This window comes from Manacus vitellinus, unplaced genomic scaffold (assembly GCF_001715985.3).
Source record: "Manacus vitellinus isolate BGI_N305 unplaced genomic scaffold, ASM171598v3 scaffold_46_pilon, whole genome shotgun sequence".
Taxonomy (NCBI): Eukaryota; Metazoa; Chordata; class Aves; order Passeriformes; family Pipridae; genus Manacus; species Manacus vitellinus.
The window spans coordinates 3340596-3359177 of record NW_021940578.1 but is presented as its reverse complement, the minus strand read 5'-3'; the positions used below and the strand labels follow the sequence as shown (position 1 = coordinate 3359177).

General features: G+C 48.7%; 1 protein-coding gene across 1 annotated transcript; it reads left to right on the top strand.

Moving 5' to 3' along the window:
• The first annotated feature begins 936 nt into the window (after positions 1-936).
• CLCN6 (chloride voltage-gated channel 6) lies at positions 937-17194 on the top strand. Its single transcript, XM_018079503.3, has 22 exons — positions 937-1395; positions 2424-2489; positions 3037-3102; positions 3786-3852; positions 4251-4357; positions 4588-4714; positions 5225-5292; positions 5389-5447; positions 6122-6254; positions 6616-6729; positions 7008-7174; positions 8061-8187; positions 8307-8433; positions 8746-8899; positions 8998-9157; positions 9295-9401; positions 9976-10162; positions 10579-10736; positions 11515-11671; positions 12267-12374; positions 12770-12895; positions 14241-17194. The coding sequence occupies exons 2-22, from the start codon at positions 2478-2480 to the stop codon at positions 14319-14321; spliced, it is 2412 nt and encodes an 803-aa protein (XP_017934992.1). The 5' UTR covers positions 937-1395; positions 2424-2477; the 3' UTR covers positions 14322-17194.
• Positions 17195-18582: the final 1388 nt, after the last annotated feature.

The window sequence follows — 18582 nt, the reverse complement described above, 5'->3', positions numbered from 1 at the left end:
GCCCCTTCACCTTCAGCTGACCCCGCCGGCAGAACCCGCAGGCGTGAGGAGGGCGAAGCTCCCAGCGCTGGGGCAGCCCAATCGTCCCCGATCCCGGTGCCCGCTCACCTGCGGCCGGTGCCGGGCGCTGCACGGGCGCCCGCCCCGTAGCGCCTTTAAGGGCGGCCGCGGTCCGTGCGGGTCAGTGGGGGCCCCGGCGGGTGCCCTACCCGACATGGCGCTCCGCGGGGGCGGGCTCGGACTGGGGATGGGTACCGGGGCACCACAGAACCGGGATGAAGGCAGAGGCAGGACAGGAGCGGGGAGCGGGAGCTGGAAGGGGGAGCCGGGCCCGAGTGAGCAGGAGCGGCCCAGGGAGCAGGCGGAAGCCGGGCGGGACCGGGGGCGGGCCGGACAGGGCTTTTCGTGGGCGTGGCCAGACCGTGGCTCCGGGGCGTGCTGCGCGCGCGTCTCGGGCGGGGCGGCGGCCCGCCGGTGGGCGGGGCCGGCGCGCGCGTGGATCGCGGCGGGCGGGCCCCGCGGCGAAGATGGCGCGGTGCGGGTGCGGGGCCGGGCTGTGCTGCATGCTGCTGCGGCGAAGCGGGAGAGCACGCACCCCGAGAGCTGTTACGTTCCGGCGGCCCCGCGCCCTTTCCCCCGGCCGGCCGCGCCGCCCCCGAAACTCGTCCGTGCCGCCGGAGACCCTCGCGCCGGGCCTCGGGCGCGGGCCCCGCCCCGCCGGCCGCTGGGAGCGGCGCTGAGGGCGGGGCGTGCGGGGGCGGAAGTGGGGGCTGTGATGCTGGGCCGGGTTGCCTGTCCCGGGTACCTCACCCCGCGCTCCGGCCCAGCCCCTCGGGCACGCTCGGCCCGGCGCCTCTGCCCCTTCCCCTGCGTTTCACTGCCGGGCCCGGCACCTCACGCTGTCCCTGCCCCGCGCTCTTTGTGTGGGCCTCGTACCCCACCCCCGGGGCCGGTGCTGCTCCTCCCTCGTGCGGGACGGGGGTGCTGGCAGCGGCTGTCTCTGACCCCAGCATTACAGGGCGCTGTGTCTGCAAGCTGCTTGTCCTGTGCTCCCCTGGAACCTGTTGCTGTGAAGGGAAGTGGGATGTGGGGTAGGACTTTGCTGTGGGGAGCTCCTGTATAGAAGGGATGTGGGGCATTCTGGCTCTAAGGTAACACCCTGTAGAGTTGCCCTAAAGTAGGTGATAGTCTGGTAACCCACACTCTCAATTCACAGGCAACAGTGGTGTAGGCCTTCTGTGATTTTAGCCTTGCTGGCAGTGTTCATGAGTACCTGTACATGCGTCCCTTCCCCTCGTGGTTTTCCTTTCCCACGTTTGTTTGTTTGTTTTGCAGACAATCCTTGGAGAAACTCACGAAGAGGAGGATGAGATCCTTCCCCGCAAAGACTATGAGGTGGGAAATTAACTGAGAGCAGCTCCTGAAATTAACGTGAAAAGAACTGCAGATGGGTTTCGATCTGTTTGAGTTTATGATGGGGCAGGTACTCAGAATGTATCTGTCATTAGGCTGCATTGGCATCAGTGGACATACCAAGAGATGCTGTGCTTGCAAAGAACTGCTCCTCATTTCTGGGGTAAAGCCCTTTGAGCTTGAACAGCTGCTGTTCATGTCAGACTCTTGTTGGGAAAATTTGTTTTTAGAGTCTGCTGCATTGTTCCACTTCTTTAATGTGAGATTTTCAGGCTCTAGTGCCCTTGTTTCCTTGTGACTCTAGAAAGCGTCTGTAGCTACTTGGTCCCAGTTGCCTTCCTGCTGTCTCTGTTGTCATGCTGCCTCACAGCAGATCTTCCCATGCATCACATCCTGCTAATTACAGGAGATTTTTGGGTTCTGCATGGCTGTATGGTGGCCCTGAATGGGTGTCACCAGCCAAGCCTGTTACTGCTTGGCTTGAAAAGGTGAAGATGTGGGTAGAACTAGTGGTGTTTTTGTGAATACAACTGGAAAACTATATTGCTGTTAACTCCCTGCTGTGATAAACTGAGGAATTGATGCTGTTCAGCTGGGGGAGAATTCCCATCTAGTGTTCCTGTAGTAGTAAAAGGGTAAATATAAAGATCCAGTGTTATCCCCTGCACTGTCAAAGTGGAGACACTTCAAGAAGTAAAGTATAAATCTGTACAGTGTGGCTTCTTTAATTTAAAGTCATATTACTCAGTTGAGCTTCTGTTTGATTCCCTGTCTCTCAACCTGGGCAGTGAAATTCATCTGTTCTTTCACTTCCTGATTCTCAGGGTCTGACTCTGCTAGAAATAGTTAATTTAAGTTGTTTCCAGGAGTTTTTTCTCCTACTGTTGTTTGCAAAATCTGCTGTGCAGGTAGAAATGACTTCTGTAGTCTTTAACAAGGCCTTCTAGCCATATTTTGTTTGCACAATCTGTTGTAGTTGGTTCTCTTAAATGGACCTTTTGGCGTTTCAGAGCTTGGATTATGATCGCTGTATCAACGACCCGTACTTGGAAGTTCTGGAGGGCATGGACAATAAGGTAGGATCTTGTTCTTTTTTTTTCCTAAGCTTGAGAGCTAAAACTGTGGAAATTGCTCAGAGAACCTGTGAATGCCCTATCACTGGAAGTGTTCAAGGCCTTGTTGGATGTGGCTTTGAGCAACCTGGGCTAGTGGAAGGTGTCCCTGCCCGTGGCAGGGGGTGGAATGAGATGAGCTTTAAGGTCCCTTCCAACCCAAACCATCGTCTGATTCTAAAAATCCTCCACTGCAGGAAGTTCTGTGGGATTTTTCTTCTTTATGAAAGAAATTATATGTGTTATCTTGCTTTCCCTACCAAAAGAATAAAGATCTGTGTGGAGATGATAGGTCAGCATCTGTTCTGATCTGCCCAGGTTTAAAGTGAGTGAGATGCTCAGCACTTCAGTTCCCTATTTTCAGTTTGCTGTTGTCACCATCTTCTGTTGATTTATCCCTCTGGCTGTACTTGAGCTGTCGAGCCCCAAAACACCTTTTTCCAATCCCTGTTTTTGTGTTGCTTTGACTTGACATTTTTTTCTTTCCCTTTTTTATCCTCTTCCTAAACAGAAAGCCCAGAGATACGAAGCCGTGAAGTGGGTGCTGGTTTTTGCCATTGGAGTCTGCACAGGACTGGTAAGGGTCATGCTGTTTGGGGAATGAGGAAAATTCAGGAGACTAAGCAGGAATAATTTAAGAGTCAATGGCCAAGGAGTAAAGAGGAGGAAACATTCTCTTTCATGGAGTGGAGAGCTTAGAAGCTGGAGTTGTCCTTTGGGAATTACAGCATGTTGTTGCTAGCTGATTTTCCAAGAAGTCTTTTTTTGCTTTTAGAACTTGCTGTGTTTTCTTTGTAAAGTATTCTGGCAAATCCTTTGGTTTTTCATACGGGAAAACTTGTCCAAAGTGAGCACTTAATAAATAGGTTGCAAATTTATAGCTGAACTGTATTGTGCATGTTTGGCAGTATTAGTGTCAGTGCACGTGCTTTGAAAATTAGCTCAGCTGACTGTATGCTTCAGTTAAACACCAGCTTTCTTCTGTGCCCTGAAGTATGTTGAGGGTGTTAAAAGTGCTGCCAGATTAGTACTCTGAAATAGAGCTCTTCAGGAATAATTCTAGGCTGGATCTGTCCTAGTGGGAAAGAGAGAGGGAGGAAATCTGACCTTTCAAAGTTACTTTACTCTGACTGATGATTCTTTTGGCTTCTCCATCCTCTGTCTTCCCACGTGTGCATACTTCTGGTAGGGCTTACCAGAGGGTGGTCTTTGTTACTGTGGGTGGTAATTGCTGATGGCAGTCCTGCCTTCTTTTCCCAGGTGGGCCTGTTTGTGGATTTCTTCGTGCGGCTCTTTACGCAGCTCAAGTTCCGGCTGGTGCAAAGCTGTATCTTTAAACTCATGTGGGGGGCCCTGGTAGACTCGAGTGACCTTTTCCTTTCTGTTCCCCTGTCTTGCTCAGAACAGCTGACTCTCACACTTCTGCCACTGGTCATGTTGTTCATGATTAAGCAAGTTTTCAACTCGCTTATGTAATTCAGCCCTTGAAACTAAGGAATGTTTCCAGCATTGGGTGCATAGGCAGAGGCTGAAAGAATTAGTGGTTTCCCTTCCTCATAACTCAGTTTTGAGCTCTGGAAATGAAGCCTGGCTTCCTGATGGGTTGTGTCAGCTGGATTAGGGAGCACAGGCCTGGCTCCTGATGCTGGTGGGACGCCCAGACATTATCAAGTGATTGTGTGTTGGTGTGGGGAATGCTGTTGTTTTCCTTGACCGTCCCTGCAGCGGTGGAGGAATGCTCTGAGAAAGGCTGCCTTGCACTGTCCTTGCTGGAGCTGCTGGGGTTCAACCTGACCTTTGTTTTCCTTGCCAGTCTTCTGGTCCTGATCCAAGTAAGACTTGACTCATTGCTGCTCCTCACACAGCCTCCCTTTCCTCTCACACGGGCCCTGGGTATGAAATATCCTTGCGAGCAGCACTTTCTGCCCCAAGACATCAAACTAACTCCACAGTGCTCATTGATTTAGCTAAGCAGGGCCTCTTGGTCCCTTGCTCTCTGCTGAGATGTTGTTGGTCAGGTATGAAATCAGTGCAGCACAGTGTCAGTGTTTCTTTCCTGCAGCCTGTAGCAGCTGGATCAGGAATTCCTGAAATTAAGTGCTACCTCAACGGGGTGAAGGTGCCAGGGGTGGTGCGTCTGCGGACGGTGGTGTGCAAAGCCATGGGAGTGCTCTTCAGTGTGGCTGGAGGTAAGGAGGGCACACAAGGCTTATCCTCCCTGTACAGTAAAATTATTTTGGTGGGCTGGAGCAGAGTCATGAGCCCTGAATGCATTTATAGAGTAGAAAATAGCCAGGAGGATCAGGACTATGAGGAGAACAGGGGGTTTTCTGAGTGGGCTTGTCAGACATGACTGTCTAAGAGGATGTCCTGAGAATTTTCCAGGACATGCTGTCTGGAGCAGCCAGAAGGCAGCTGTGTTCTAGGCAGCAGGGCAGAATAACCTGGAGAGTTCAGAGTCCTTGTAACAGTTGTCTTTCAATGATTCCACCCACTTGGAATGCAAAGTCTGTGCAAGTCTTCACAAACATTTGGAGGGTCGAGGGGGCAGGGGGTCAGCATCTCCTTGTGAGACGCTGCAGGCTTGGCACAGGGATCTGTGCCATGGCATGGAAGTGGGGAGATGATCTCTTCTGGTGTTGTCAGCAAGGGACGGTGGTGATGAGGAAAGTGTTGCCTCATTAATTCTGTTTTTCCAGGTCTTTTTGTTGGGAAGGAGGGTCCAATGATTCACAGTGGTGCTGTCGTGGGTGCAGGCTTGCCACAGGTTAGTGCTGGCCTGGGTCACTGTCCTGGTCACACCACTGCTTTGTAAGAGTAAGTTTCCATCTCCTGTGTTTCTAAATCTTTACTTTGTTTGTAGTTCCAGAGCATCTCTTTGAGGAAGATCCAATTTAACTTTCCCTATTTCCGCAGTGACAGGTACTGTACCCAGGCTGTGGAGGAGGGGAGAGGAGGAGGAGTGAGCAGACTTCCCTGGGAGAAGGGTGGTGGGCTGGGCTGAAACAGTCAGTGGTTTTCTCAGTTTCTCTCTAGTGTCCTGCAGTTTCATTCTGCAGCAAGACAACACCAGGACGTGACTCTTCCCTGCTGCTCTGGTCTCCATGTTCATAGATGTTCTCTTGTACTACTTAGCAAATCTCTACTGATTTGAAACCTTTAATCTGTTAAAACCTTTAATCTGGGTGGTTAAATGGCTTCACTGTTGGGAGCAAGCTCAGTTACTCACCCCTCATGGCCAGGATATACTACAGAGAAGGTTGGTTCACCTGAATGTGAACAAATTCTTGCCTTCTTCTCTCTGTAATTCTTTCAAGTGATGCTGGAGTCCTGTGGTTTGGGATGGTTCCTCATGGACTAGACAGTTGGGTAATGCCAGAATTTGATCTGTGTTGGTGCCCTACAGAAAGAGCATCATGCTGCAACAACTTAATGAACAAATGGTGGTTTCTGCCATGGCCAGCACTTCTCCCAGCTGTCACTCCTGTATCCCTGGGATATATCCATAAATGGGAATGGTCTCTTTAAGCTGCAGAACCTAAGCATCCTGAGAGCTCTAATTTGCTAAACTGGGATTGTTTTCCTCTTCATTTCAGGGATAAAAGGGATTTTGTATCTGCTGGAGCGGCTGCAGGGGTTGCAGCTGCCTTTGGAGCCCCAATTGGAGGCACTCTTTTCAGCTTGGAAGAAGGTTCCTCTTTCTGGAACCAGGGGCTTACATGGAAAGTGGTGAGTGATGATTCTTTCTGTGTGTCTCTTCCTTGGGAAGAGGGCTCCCCTTGGGAGGGCTCGTCCGTGAGGGCATTCAGATTATCCTGTCCTCTTCTGAGCTCTCCTGGCAGGAGGGAGAGTGCTTGCTCTGTCAGTGCTCCAGAGCTGCTCAAATCAAGAGCAGACATGAGTTTGGTACTGTCTGGAATTGTGGGACAACTCTAGGCAGCAGCTTTAATGTACTTGGGAGAAAGGGCTTTTGTGCCTTTGCAGTCTGATCCCTTCCCCAGGCATAAGTCTCCAGAAAGAGCTGCCAGTCTTAATTTTGTAAGTCTTTTCTTCTTCCTTTTTTTATTTTTTTTTTTTTTTACTTCGACAGCTTTTCTGTTCCATGGCTGCCACCTTCACCCTGAATTTTTTCCGCTCTGGGATTCAGTTTGGAAGTTGGGGGTCTTTCCAGCTCCCGGGGCTGCTGAACTTTGGCGAGTTCAAGGTAAGATTTAGCATTGTTATTTCTGTTATTTTCTTGATCGTTCAGTGTTTTCTTTCTGTTAGTTTGAGTTTGGGGATTTTTTGATACATGCTTGTCTTTCAGTGCAGGGCAATTGATTCTCAATCATTGTATTGTGTCAGTGCACTGATATCATATCCTCAGACAGAATTATTCCCCTTTGGTCACAGCTGCTCGAAGTCTGCTGTGGAGACAGAAGTGTTGGTAGGAAATTGCAGCAACTACTGTAATGCCTTTTTTTTGTGCTTTTCTGCATGTAGTGCTCTGAGTCTGATAAGAAATGCCACCTCTGGACAGCTGTGGACTTGGGCTTCTTCATTCTGATGGGGATTGTAGGAGGCCTTCTCGGAGCCACCTTTAGCTGCCTGAACAAGAGACTGGCCAGATACCGCATGCAGAACGTGCATCCCAAGCCAAAGCTGGTCAGGTATTTGTTCTCTCTTGGGTTTGTACAGGGATCTCTCATCCGTGTTCAGGGTCCCAAAGCACAAGCATCAATATAGGAGACTCAGTGAGTAGGATTGGAGGAAATCCCAGACATGTTATTTTAAAAATCACAAGACAAAGTCTCCATAGAACTTAAAGTGAACCCAGAAACCAGATGTTACAGTCCCTGTGCATTTTTGTACTTACTCTGGTGGTACAGGGAGAGCTGCAGCCCCTGTTACAGGGGCAGTGAAGGGAGCTCTTTATAATGGAGCTTTGTCTCCATGCAGGATTTTTTTTATGTCACGTCCAAACAGATGTGAAAGGAATAGCTGATCTCACTTTTTTTTTTTTTAAACTATCTTCATTAATTAAATCCACAACTGAGCTAATATCTGTGCTATTTAGAGAGGGAATTGCCATGTTGTTCTGGAAAGTAGCTGTTTGTTTGCTTTAGACAATTCCTAAATAAGGAGCTCAGGTTTAAAAAGAAAAAGAAGTGTATTTCAGCAGTTAGAAGAGAGATTATGAGACTATGCATCATCCTGTCCAGCCCTGTCTGTCCTTTTGCCCTGTAAGGATGTACAGAACATTGTTTCCATGTGAACAGCCTCTTCACTGAGCCTTTCCCTGGGGCTTTTTATGTGTGCCTGCTATGTGTTCTCTGGGCAGAAATAGCTCCTTTTTGGGGCAAGCAATTAAAAAGGGGAGTTAAGGCAATTCCTGGGAGCCAAGTCATAATTCAACTTGACGTGCTGTGTCCCCTGTTCTGCTGCTAAGCTGTGGTGACTGCTGCTTCTTGCAGCCTTGTCAGAGTCATGTCCAGGGCTGGGACTGGCTTATAGTGCTGAGTGTGGCTTAAATGTGGTTTCTCTTGTGTCTTTCAGGGTCTTGGAGAGCCTGCTGGTGTCACTGACCACCACGGTCGTGGTCTTTGTAGCCTCCATGGTCCTGGGGGAATGCAGGCAGATGTCTTCCAGCAGTCACAGTGGCAACGACACCCTGAGCCTGCAGGTGAGGGATCTCATGTGAAGATTACATTCCCTGTCATAAGGTTACTCCCAGTCTGCCCAAAGGCTAATGGTAGGAGACAGTGGCGTTTAAGTCTTCTTGTCTTGTGTGTCCTGCATTAGGATATGTCAGAGGATATAAATTCAAGCATCAAAACATTTTTCTGCCCGAATGAGACCTACAATGACATGGCCACGCTGTTCTTCAACCCTCAGGAGTCAGCTATCCTGCAGCTCTTCCACCAGGACGGTGAGTAGTAAGGGGACAGTGCCCCATCCCATGCTTAGGCTTCAGAGCTTCATCTTGCCTGGAACAACCTTGTCATAAGCACCACAAGGTGGCCTTCATGGCTCTAGTGCAACTGGTGAAAGTGTCCTTCATGGGAAGAAAGGCCTGCTTTTCCTCTCTTTTCACTTACTCATTGTCTGCATGTGTTTGGACTGGAGGACTCAGTAGCTGTCGTGAGATGAGCCTGCTGTGAGCTGTGGGGTGGATGGTGCAAGACTGTGTTTGTCTGACACACCCGTGCCTCTTTAGTCATGGTTCTTCTTGTGTTTGCAGGTACTTTCAGCCCAGTCACCCTGTCCCTGTTCTTCCTTCTCTATTTCTTACTCTCCTGCTGGACATATGGGATCTCTGTGCCCAGTGGTCTGTTTGTACCATCACTGCTTTGTGGGGCTGCCTTCGGACGCCTGGTCGCCAACCTCCTCAAAAGGTGCATCGAGTGTGTGTGTGTGTGAGGGACGTGCTGCAGGTGCACCCTGGGCTCTCAGGCAGGCTTTTCTGACCTTTGGGCTCTGTGCTCTGCCCTAGTTACATCGGCCTGGATCACATCTACTCAGGAACCTTCGCGCTGATCGGGGCCGCGGCGTTCCTGGGAGGAGTGGTCCGCATGACCATCAGCCTGACCGTCATCCTCATCGAGTCCACCAACGAGATCACCTACGGGCTCCCCATCATGATCACCCTCATGGTGAGTGCAGGGCCTTAGCTCTGCCTTCCTGCAGGCTGCTTGAACATCTGCTGGCCCTGAATCTCTGTTCCTTCTGGGGCTGTCATAAGCCAAGGAGTCTGGTACTTGGAGCAACAAGCCTTCTGTTTGCTCTGCAGGTAGCCAAGTGGACAGGAGACTTTTTCAACAAAGGCATCTATGACATCCATGTGAACCTGCGAGGAGTGCCTCTTCTGGAGTGGGAAACAGAGGTGGAAATGGATAAGTAAGGCTGCTCCTCTTGACAAGGCTGTGGGTTAGAGTTCAGAAAGCTTTAGTTCAGGGGCATGATGCTTCACCTCCAACAAACCTGGCTGCTCTGAGGAGCAGCTGTGAGGGCTGCTGTGAATGAAGCTGAGAGTTGTTCATCAGGAAGGAGATGCTGAAGACCTTTCTGAGGACGGGTGGATGAGTGGAGATCTGAGGGGTGGATTTGTGAGGTTCAGCAAGAACTCAGTGAAAATGTTCCACTGACTTTGCTTCTTGCAGAATGTTATCTTCCCACCTGTCTTCTTTTCCCAATAGCATTTAAACACTTCCTATGTTATAAGTTGGAACATTTTCCCTTTCCTATATTGCATTATTGATGCAATGTTCTGTTAAAATAAGTTTTAAAAAATGGATTGTGCCATCACTGCTGATACCACAGCGAAGGTGAGCACACGGGTACAAGGAGCTGGCAGAACTAAACTGCAGCAGACTTCTCCAGGATCTCATTTTGGGACTGGCTTGTTGTCTTGTTTGTCCATCACTGTCACTGATGTGATGCATGCAGCAGCCTTGGATTTCTGTTATTTCAGGCTACGAGCCAGTGACATCATGGAACCCAACCTGACCTACGTGTACCCTCACACCCGGATCCAGTCCCTCGTGAGCATCCTGCGCACGACTGTCCATCACGCCTTCCCCGTGGTCACTGAGAACAGGGGCAACGAGAGGGAGTTCATGAAGGGAAATCAGCTCATAAGTAACAACATCAAATTCAAGGTAAAAAGTTGCTCGTTTGATAAGTTGAAGGGTACGGAGCTTTGTTTTGCAGAGGGAAGGGCCTTGCTTTAGTTATCTAGGCTGTTGTGCAGAACTCAGGTCAGAGATAAGCACTTACTGTAACACAAAATTTTTGAGAACTCAATTTCATCCCATTCTTTGGGTCATGATAAAGGCAGAAGGGTGGGCTGTGTTCCTCGAGGCAGAAGTTAAGAGGACAAAATTACCTGTTTTAGGTTAAGGGGAGGCAGAATTTGGCACCACAGTACAGTCTATTGGCTGTTTCTACAAGTCCTGCAGCACTGGTTCGGGAACGTCTTATCTGGTGGCATAAAGCTGTGATCAGATAGTTCACAGTCACTCTTGGATACCTGGACTTGGTTAGTGAGCATCTGAAAAGTGTTTGTTGTATCCAGAAATCCAGCATCCTGACCCGAGCCGGGGAGCAGCGCAAGCGCAGCCAGTCCATGAAGTCCTACCCCTCGAGCGAGCTGCGGAACATGTGTGACGAGCACATAGCCACGGAGGAGCCTCCCGAGAAGGAGGATCTGCTGCAGCAGATGCTGGAGAGGAGGTGAGATCCTGGTGTTTCCATATGTTGAGATGTGTTCTAGTGCTTCGTACAGTCCCTGTCATTCCATATGTCAGAGGAAACAGTGCTGTTGGGAGTGTGTTTTAGAAGTGACTTGTCAGGTCTCGTCACCCTGTACTGGGGCTCACGCCTGTGAGTGAGTCCCAGGCTAATGGCTTATGTCCAGCCTGTTAAATTCCCAGAAATATTTCCTGGAGAGGATGGAATACCTGGGGAGATCTCTTCTCTGTAGAAATCGATGTCCTCTTGTCTGCAAAAACCTGAGGGCTCTGCAAAGCTCACTTATCCCAGCTGATGACCTGGTTCCATGATGCTGATACCACCGTTCTGGTAACTGGGCTGAGTCACCAGGCTTATGTTGCAGTTGCTTCCAAGAAGAAGCCCAGTCATTTTCTAAGTTAGTGATGGTGACTCTCATGAGTGGCATCCTGACCCTGACATTTTGCCAGATGCTTCAGCTTTTATTAGAATCTGAATAATTTGGCAACGAAAATTGCTTTAGTAGCAAATGATTAGAAATTGAGAGTTAGGAGACTCTCCATTCTGCTGCTGTGGTGATACTCTGACTACATAATGGCTCTTGACCCCCCTCTGCTGTTTTGCTTTGTGGAGTAAAGGCTTGCTTGCCCCTATCGAGAGTCCCTGAAATGTTCAGGAGAAGGTTGCAAATTGCTGAAATAGCTTCTGTTTTGGAAGCAGGGGTGTATGGCTCTCCTTAAGTTCATGCAGCTTATAACATGTGGTGTTAAATCCCTCACAGGTACACTCCCTACCCCAACCTGTACCCTGACCAGTCTCCCAGTGAGGAGTGGACCATGGAGGAACGATTCAGACCCTTGACCTTCCATGGCTTGATCCTGCGCTCACAGCTGGTCACCCTCCTTGACAGGGGGGTTTGTTACTCTGAGAGCCAATCTGTGAGTATTCCTAGCTGGGAATCGTAGCAGAGACATCCCTGCCCTCTCAGCTGAGGAGGTTGGGAACTATATTTATGGGCTCCCCAAAAGAATTTACCTATTTTTACACTTTAAGGAATGCCTGTGTGTTTTAAAAGCTGCAGACAGGTACTGCAAATTCTCCCTTGCAGCTCTTAGAATAAAAGGAATTGAATTTCTGTTTTAATATCCCCAGGAAAAGTGGACAGCTGTTGTTAAAAAAATAAACCAGCAGACCCATTTGTTGCATTAAAGATGCCATCCTGTCAGAGCTGGAGAATGGGAGGCAGATATCAAATACAAACAGAGCACCCAGCAGTGCATACTGTTTGTTTTTATGCTGTGTGCCAGGGTCTTACCAGAGGAGTGTCAGATGTGTCACTGAGATCAGTGTGAGCTGAGAGGCCCAGCTCCCACAAGGCTGATCTCCTGCTGCCCTCCAGTGTCGAGTGTAGGTCTGTCAGAGGTTGGGGAGCAGGGCTGTTCTCTGCCTGTATAGGTTTGGGTTTGCACTGAGAGGTACCTGTGTGGGATGGTGGCACCTGGGGGATTTCAGTGGGGTTTGTTTCCTCGGCAGAGTGCGAGTCAGCCCCGTCTGTCCCACGCAGAGATGTCGGAGGATTACCCTCGCTACCCAGACATCCATGACCTGGACCTCACTCTGCTGAACCCTCGCATGATAGTGGTAAGATAGGCTCTGCAGTGTGACAGTGTCTCATATTTATGACTGTTCCCAAGCCTTTAAAAGCCACTGAGAGCACGTTTAACTCCACCCTTGGGTTTAGTGACCAGCATCTCGTGCCCCTCATGCACTCAGCCTTCTCTGCCTGTGGAAATCAAGCCATGAGGTAACAGCTTCCACAGGTGCTTTTGAATAAGGTGTTGCCTGTCCAGTTTAACTTCCTTCCAAACCAAAGCAAAATAATTTCATCTTGTGCAGAAATAGAAGATGCTCACAGTCCCATACCCTGTCCAGAGATCGGTGCATTACAGACAGGACTTGTAGGAGTTGCTTGTTGGTGATTCCCAGAGATAGTGAAAATGCCTCTTGCAAATAACATGATTGCTTTTCTTCCTTAGGATGTCACCCCATACATGAACCCATCACCCTTTACTGTCTCTCCAAATACTCACGTGTCACAAGTCTTCAACCTGTTCAGGACGATGGGGCTCCGGCATTTACCGGTTGTGAACGCGGTTGGAGAGGTGGGTCCTTATCTCCATCTTGTCTTAGCTGAGCAAGGAAGCCTCTGTGTTTGTGTTTTCTGCCTTTGGAACACTTAAGATCTCTTTTAACATTAAACAAATGCTCTAAAGAAGTCGGAATGTGATCTTCTTAGGGTCCTGAGGTGTTGTCAGTTACTGTGATTTTTTTTTTTACTCCATTTTGTGCCCCAGCCTGCTTCCCCTTTACCTGCAAAAGGCAGGACATGCATCTCCTCTCTCAGATTTGGAGCATGTGGAAGCTCTTACAATCTTTTATCTGTTGAGGAGCCTTAAGCTCATCAACAGCCACTAATTTGCCTTCCTCTTTGACAGCTTTATTCAAGGCCAAGAGTAAAGTTTCCCATGTGTTGGGGCAGGAGGGTTTTCTGCAGGAAGGGAACTTTCGTTCTGTTCCTACTCATGGCAGCAGCAAAGTAAAGGAGTGTTTAAATGGTTTGTGCTTGATTCATGTTTGTCCTTGTCTCTGCCATCTACGATGCTCAGGACCAGTCAGTAGATGTCAGCAGCCTCCTACAAACATAAGGAGAAACTGTTTTCCCTTAAGCCTGAACTGGTCTGTGTGAGGCAGCACTGCTTTTTCTGCCTCTTGGGGTTCCTCATAGCTACTCTGCAGAGTCTGTGAGTTGGACAAGAGGTGTTGGCTTGTTCCACATTTAATACCTGATGCTTCTGCAGTACTAGAGAACAGCCTAGTTCTAAACTCTTCTAGTGTGTAAAATCAGTGAGGTGTTTCATCAGCTGAAATGTGAGCTTTGACTGCTTCAGCAGCAGGCTGTGAGAAGGTCCCTTTTGCCACCTGCCAGTGTGCAGCCACCACTTACCCAGTCTCACCCATTTCTCTGTTTGGCCTTTAGAGCTTCCTAGGATGTATGTGATAGGAGCTATCTGTAATCATGTCATGTGGGATACCAGAAATGTCTTGAATGAAGCCATAAAAGACAGCTTTGTTATTTCCAATTGCAGTTTTCACTTCTCAAAGGATTTAGTTCCATCTGTAAGCTGTCTGACATGAACAGGATTTCCCTTCCTAGGCAGGAGTAATTACTGCTGTGTGCTGACATGATAGCAATGGTTAAGCTGTCTGTTCAGGTGTAGTTAAAACAGTGTCTTGCCTGGAAATAAGTACTGGGAGAGGGAGGGGGGCATTGTTTCTATGAGGCTTGAACTCGAACCCACCCTAACTCAGCATTGATCAAGAACTACTTACAGGTTTCCCCTTTCTGGGGGGTTGTAAAGAAGAACAGCTCTGCCATGCAACATCTCAGTGGCATGTCTCTGACACTGACTTTTGCATCTCTTTTTCCTCTTTTTCTCCCTCTTTAAGATTGTTGGGATAATCACTCGGCACAACCTGACCCACGAGTTCCTGCAGGCAAGGCTGAGGCAGCACTACCAGACCATCTGAAGCCCCTGCCCCACTGTTGGTGTGGCCTCCTCCCCGCACACGCTCTCGCATCCTGCTGGGACCCCAAAGGCCCAAGCCCTGCCCTTTGGCTTCTCACGCGCATACCAAGCCTGGGGAACTGGAAAACATCTTGCTAGCCAGAGAATTAGAGGAGCTGCCTGAGCCCAGGGCTGTTGATTGGTCTCAGGCACTTGGTTTGACCACTCTTTATCCAGGTGTTTTCTTTCCCTGTCCCCCAGTTATCTCCTTCCATCGGATGTTGTCCTGGCATTGTGTGTTCTGCCTTTTTGGTTTGGGGTTTTTTTAAGAGTTGGAAGGAAGAACCATCAAACTCCCCCATGTCCTGTGCAGAGAACTGCAGCATCGTTCCCTTCCTCCTGTATGACTCCCTTTTCCTCTTCCTCCCTTGTTCCTGCAACTGTTGCCTTATTTGTGTGAGGAGGGGGTTGCTGTCAGGGCTGAGAGGAGATACTGAGGTTTGCAGATATCCAAGAGCTACTCTGCAGGATGGCTTTTCTCAAAGGCAGTATTAAAAAATCCAGCTTTTTGGACATATACCTCTCTTTGCAAGTGCTCCCAGTTGCCCATGTTTTTCCACACTAGCTTCATTTGTTCCTAATTTCTCTACTTCTTTCATGGGGAAATGTCCCTGCTGTGACGTTTTTGACAGAGATGACTTCTGAGAGCAGCTCAACAAATCAGGAGCTCAAAAATTGTTAAATTTCACTGTTTGGGTTTATAAGTATTTAATACATTCGCAATGCATCTCAGAGAAGGGAGATCTCTGTTAGCTCTTGCTATTGTCTCCCTGTCAGAGACTCTTCCAAGGCACTTTGTGGCACTCCACTTTGTCACTGGCACCCCTGCATTTCTTGGGCATTTGTAGGCACTTTGTCCTTGTCCTGGTCTAGCAGTGAGAGCCTGGGACACCTTCCCAGCTGGAGTTACAGACCAGGGAACTCCATGTCCTCAGAGCATGGAGAGGTGTTGCTTTCTGGAGGCAAATAGAGCTGATGGTCTCGAGGCTTGGTTGGATCTCTGTCATGAGAGGAGCTGCTGTAGCTTCAGGCTGCCCTACAGGAGAGATACTTGGTGCTGGTGGATAAGGCAGGACTTCTGCAGGTGATAAGTGCTCTAAAAATGCTTGGGATAATGTTTGCAACTGCAGCAATCAGCATTAGGAGCCAGTTGCAGCCAGTTCAGTGCTTTAGCAGGTACCATCCTGGCCAGCACCTGCATTGTTCCAGCAGGCACCTGCCCTCCTGAGTTTGTGTGCAGATAACCCTCAGTGGGAAGCCAGCCTTGTGCCTCCAGGGGCTGCAGAGCTGATTGGCCTGATAAAGCACAGAGCATTCATTCCCTCAGCCAAGAGGCTGGGCCAAGGAACATGGGGAATGTATCCCAGAAAAGCTTCTACAAGGCCTCTGAGCCCTCCAGTTAACCTGTTGTCTGCCATGAGGAGCTGGCTGGGTGGGAGTTGGGACAGAAGGAAGTCAGACATTATTGATTTTCTGTATTTCCTTAGAGCATAGGAGTTGGCACCAGCTATTACTCTTGATTTGCAAGTTCTTTCCCTGTAAGTAGAGTGAGGATGTTTGTTCTCTCTGGATAGTCTCTGCAGGTGGTATCTAAAATACCTGTATTCCCTGAGCTCTGGTCTTGCACTGAGCTATCCCAAGAAACTTCCAGCACCCTTTTGCACTCCCTGAAGCTGGGCTGTAGGTTTGAAATGTGCTTCCATTAGCCTGCCTTTCATTCAGAGGATTTGTGCTCCTGGGTGGTTACAAATCACAGGAATCCTGTTTCTGTGGGATTTCAGATCACTCTGATGTGGAATTAGCAATCCTGTCCTCTTAGAGCACCTGTGTCTCTCTAAGACAAATGTTCTCCCTCTTCCTCAGGTTGAGTGAGTGTGTGTGGAAGGTTCCTTCTCTTCACATGAATAGGGCTCCTTACATTGTTGGCCCTGAGCTGGTCCTGCTTTATTTCTGTACACAAACTGCAGGATATTTTGCTGCAGGATGCCTTGTCATCGCTACTGAGGCTGGAGTTGGGCAATCTGGACAAGGCAAGCTGGATAATCTTGTCAGGGATTTTCTGAGCACCAGCTGCTTCCCCATGAGAAGGCACTTGCCTCCAGCCTGCTGTCAGCTCTGTCTGCTCTGCCTGGCCATCTTATTCGAAAGCTTCAGCTGGAAAACACACCCTTTCATTCTTTCAGTATGAAAGTTTTAAATGAGGCTGGTGGGTGACCCTGTCAGCTGCTTTAAAGGGAAATCTCAGTGTGCAGTTACTGTTCTGTGGCCTGCAGAGAGGGAATTACAAGTTCACCTGACGTTTGAGATGCAGCATTTCCCTTCTGCCGAGGCTGATGCCAAGGGGCTTGTGTTGGATCAGTCTCAGTTCTCACACTTTGGTCATTTAATTCCTTTCTTACAACACACTAACTGCTTCCACTCTGGCTCTGGTTGCTTAGTGATTTACCAAGAAACTCTAACATAGGTGCCTGTAACCTTTTACTCAGAGCAACACTAAAGGAATAATAACCCAGAACTGGATTAGTTCTGATGGCAGGGTTAGAGGGTTAGTCTGGGGCCTTCTCCCCTGCCTCGTGGTCTCCTGTGCAGTGTTAATGATGCAGTTTTGAATTGTTAATTACTGTGAGCCATTCCAATGGTAGCAACTTACCTTTCCATTTGTTTTTTTTGCACTGTTTTTTCGTTATGAAACGATGTAAGCTAATTCCATGGTGTATATAAATTGTATTTTTTTTAAATTTGTATGAATATATTTTTATTTGAACTATGGCACTTGGGAAGTATTCATGTGAACCATAACATGTCTGAGAGTAAAATGTTTGTGTGTCTCCTTCAGCACTTTCAAGGCCTTTTGATGTTTCTAGTATTGTTTTATTTTTGCCCTTTTGATGTTTCTAGCACTGTTTTATTTTTGCCCTTTATGATAATAAAACTAGTAGAACATGGCAACATCCAAGAGCTTGATTTGAGGGAGTTGAGTAGTTGCTATTTATGAGCTGTCTGGATCTACAGTTTGTGCAGAGGGTGCTCTGGGAGTGGGCAGAGAGGGATGTGTGATCCTTTAGGTTGTGACCACTGTAATTCCACGTTCTCCCACAACAGCTGTATCAAAGGAGGGAATTCCCAGTGTTTGATAAGGAGCCGAATTGTGCACGTGGTGCTGCTTTCCTTACCTGAGAACTCACCTTCCTCCCAGTAAGTTAATGAAAGAGGCTCAGAGTGCAGTGTGGCACCTCTTGGTTTTTCAGGTGGCTTCTCCAGGATGTGAAAAATCTTAATTTAAACTTTTGTTTAGTTTATGGCTATCTTTCCTGCTTTTGTCCTGCTGTCTGCCTTACAGAAAAGTATTTTGTGACACTTTTTGAGCTCTCATCACGCGCTTGCAGGCCAAAAATGTAAGTAAATGCAGTCTTTGAGCACTGCAGAAATACCTGACCCCAAAATCTCACAGCCTTTCCATGTTTTTCTGGATCAAGGGCCATGTTGCACAGGATGCACATAACTGATGCAGTCTAACACCCCACAGCTTGTGTGGCTCCTGCCCTCTGGCTCTCCCCTGTATCTGTGTAGTGCCAGGGAAAGCCTGAAATGGGTAAAACCTTCTCTTGGGAGGGGATGGCAGAAAGGCTGTGCTTGGGAGCTGAACAAGTGCCACAGTGGTTTTAACTGAGCTGTGCTTCTGGCAAGGGGTAGGAGGGATAGCCTGGTGAGGGTAGGAGGGGGGGATCATCAGGAGAAAGGAGTGGGGGAACTCTGCTTCAGCTCTACGCTGCCTTTGGTCATAAATGCAGGGATGTAGGAGGGAATGAGAGAGGTTTATAGACTCATTAAATCCATGTGTGTTCCTGTACCTGCACACCAGAGCTCTAACAGAAAAATTTCCAGAATCACAGAATATTCTGAGTTGGAAGGGACCCACAAAGATCATTGAGTCCAGCTCTTAAATGAATGGCCCATTCAGTGAGATTATTATTTTTTCAATTTTTGCTTTACTTCCACTTGTGTACATACCCATACAGGTGTGTGGTGTGTGCATTCCCATAGGGGTGTGGATCATGCAGCACACACAGGAAGGAACAGGGATGGCTGCCCTGAGCTTTGGCTCTGTGTATGTGTGTGAGGAGAGAGTGAAGCTCCTCTTCTTGTCCAGGGTGCTGAAGTGCTTTCCAGCAGTGGTGGGATACACTCGGCCTCTTCTGCACCCACTGTTTGTTCACATGCAG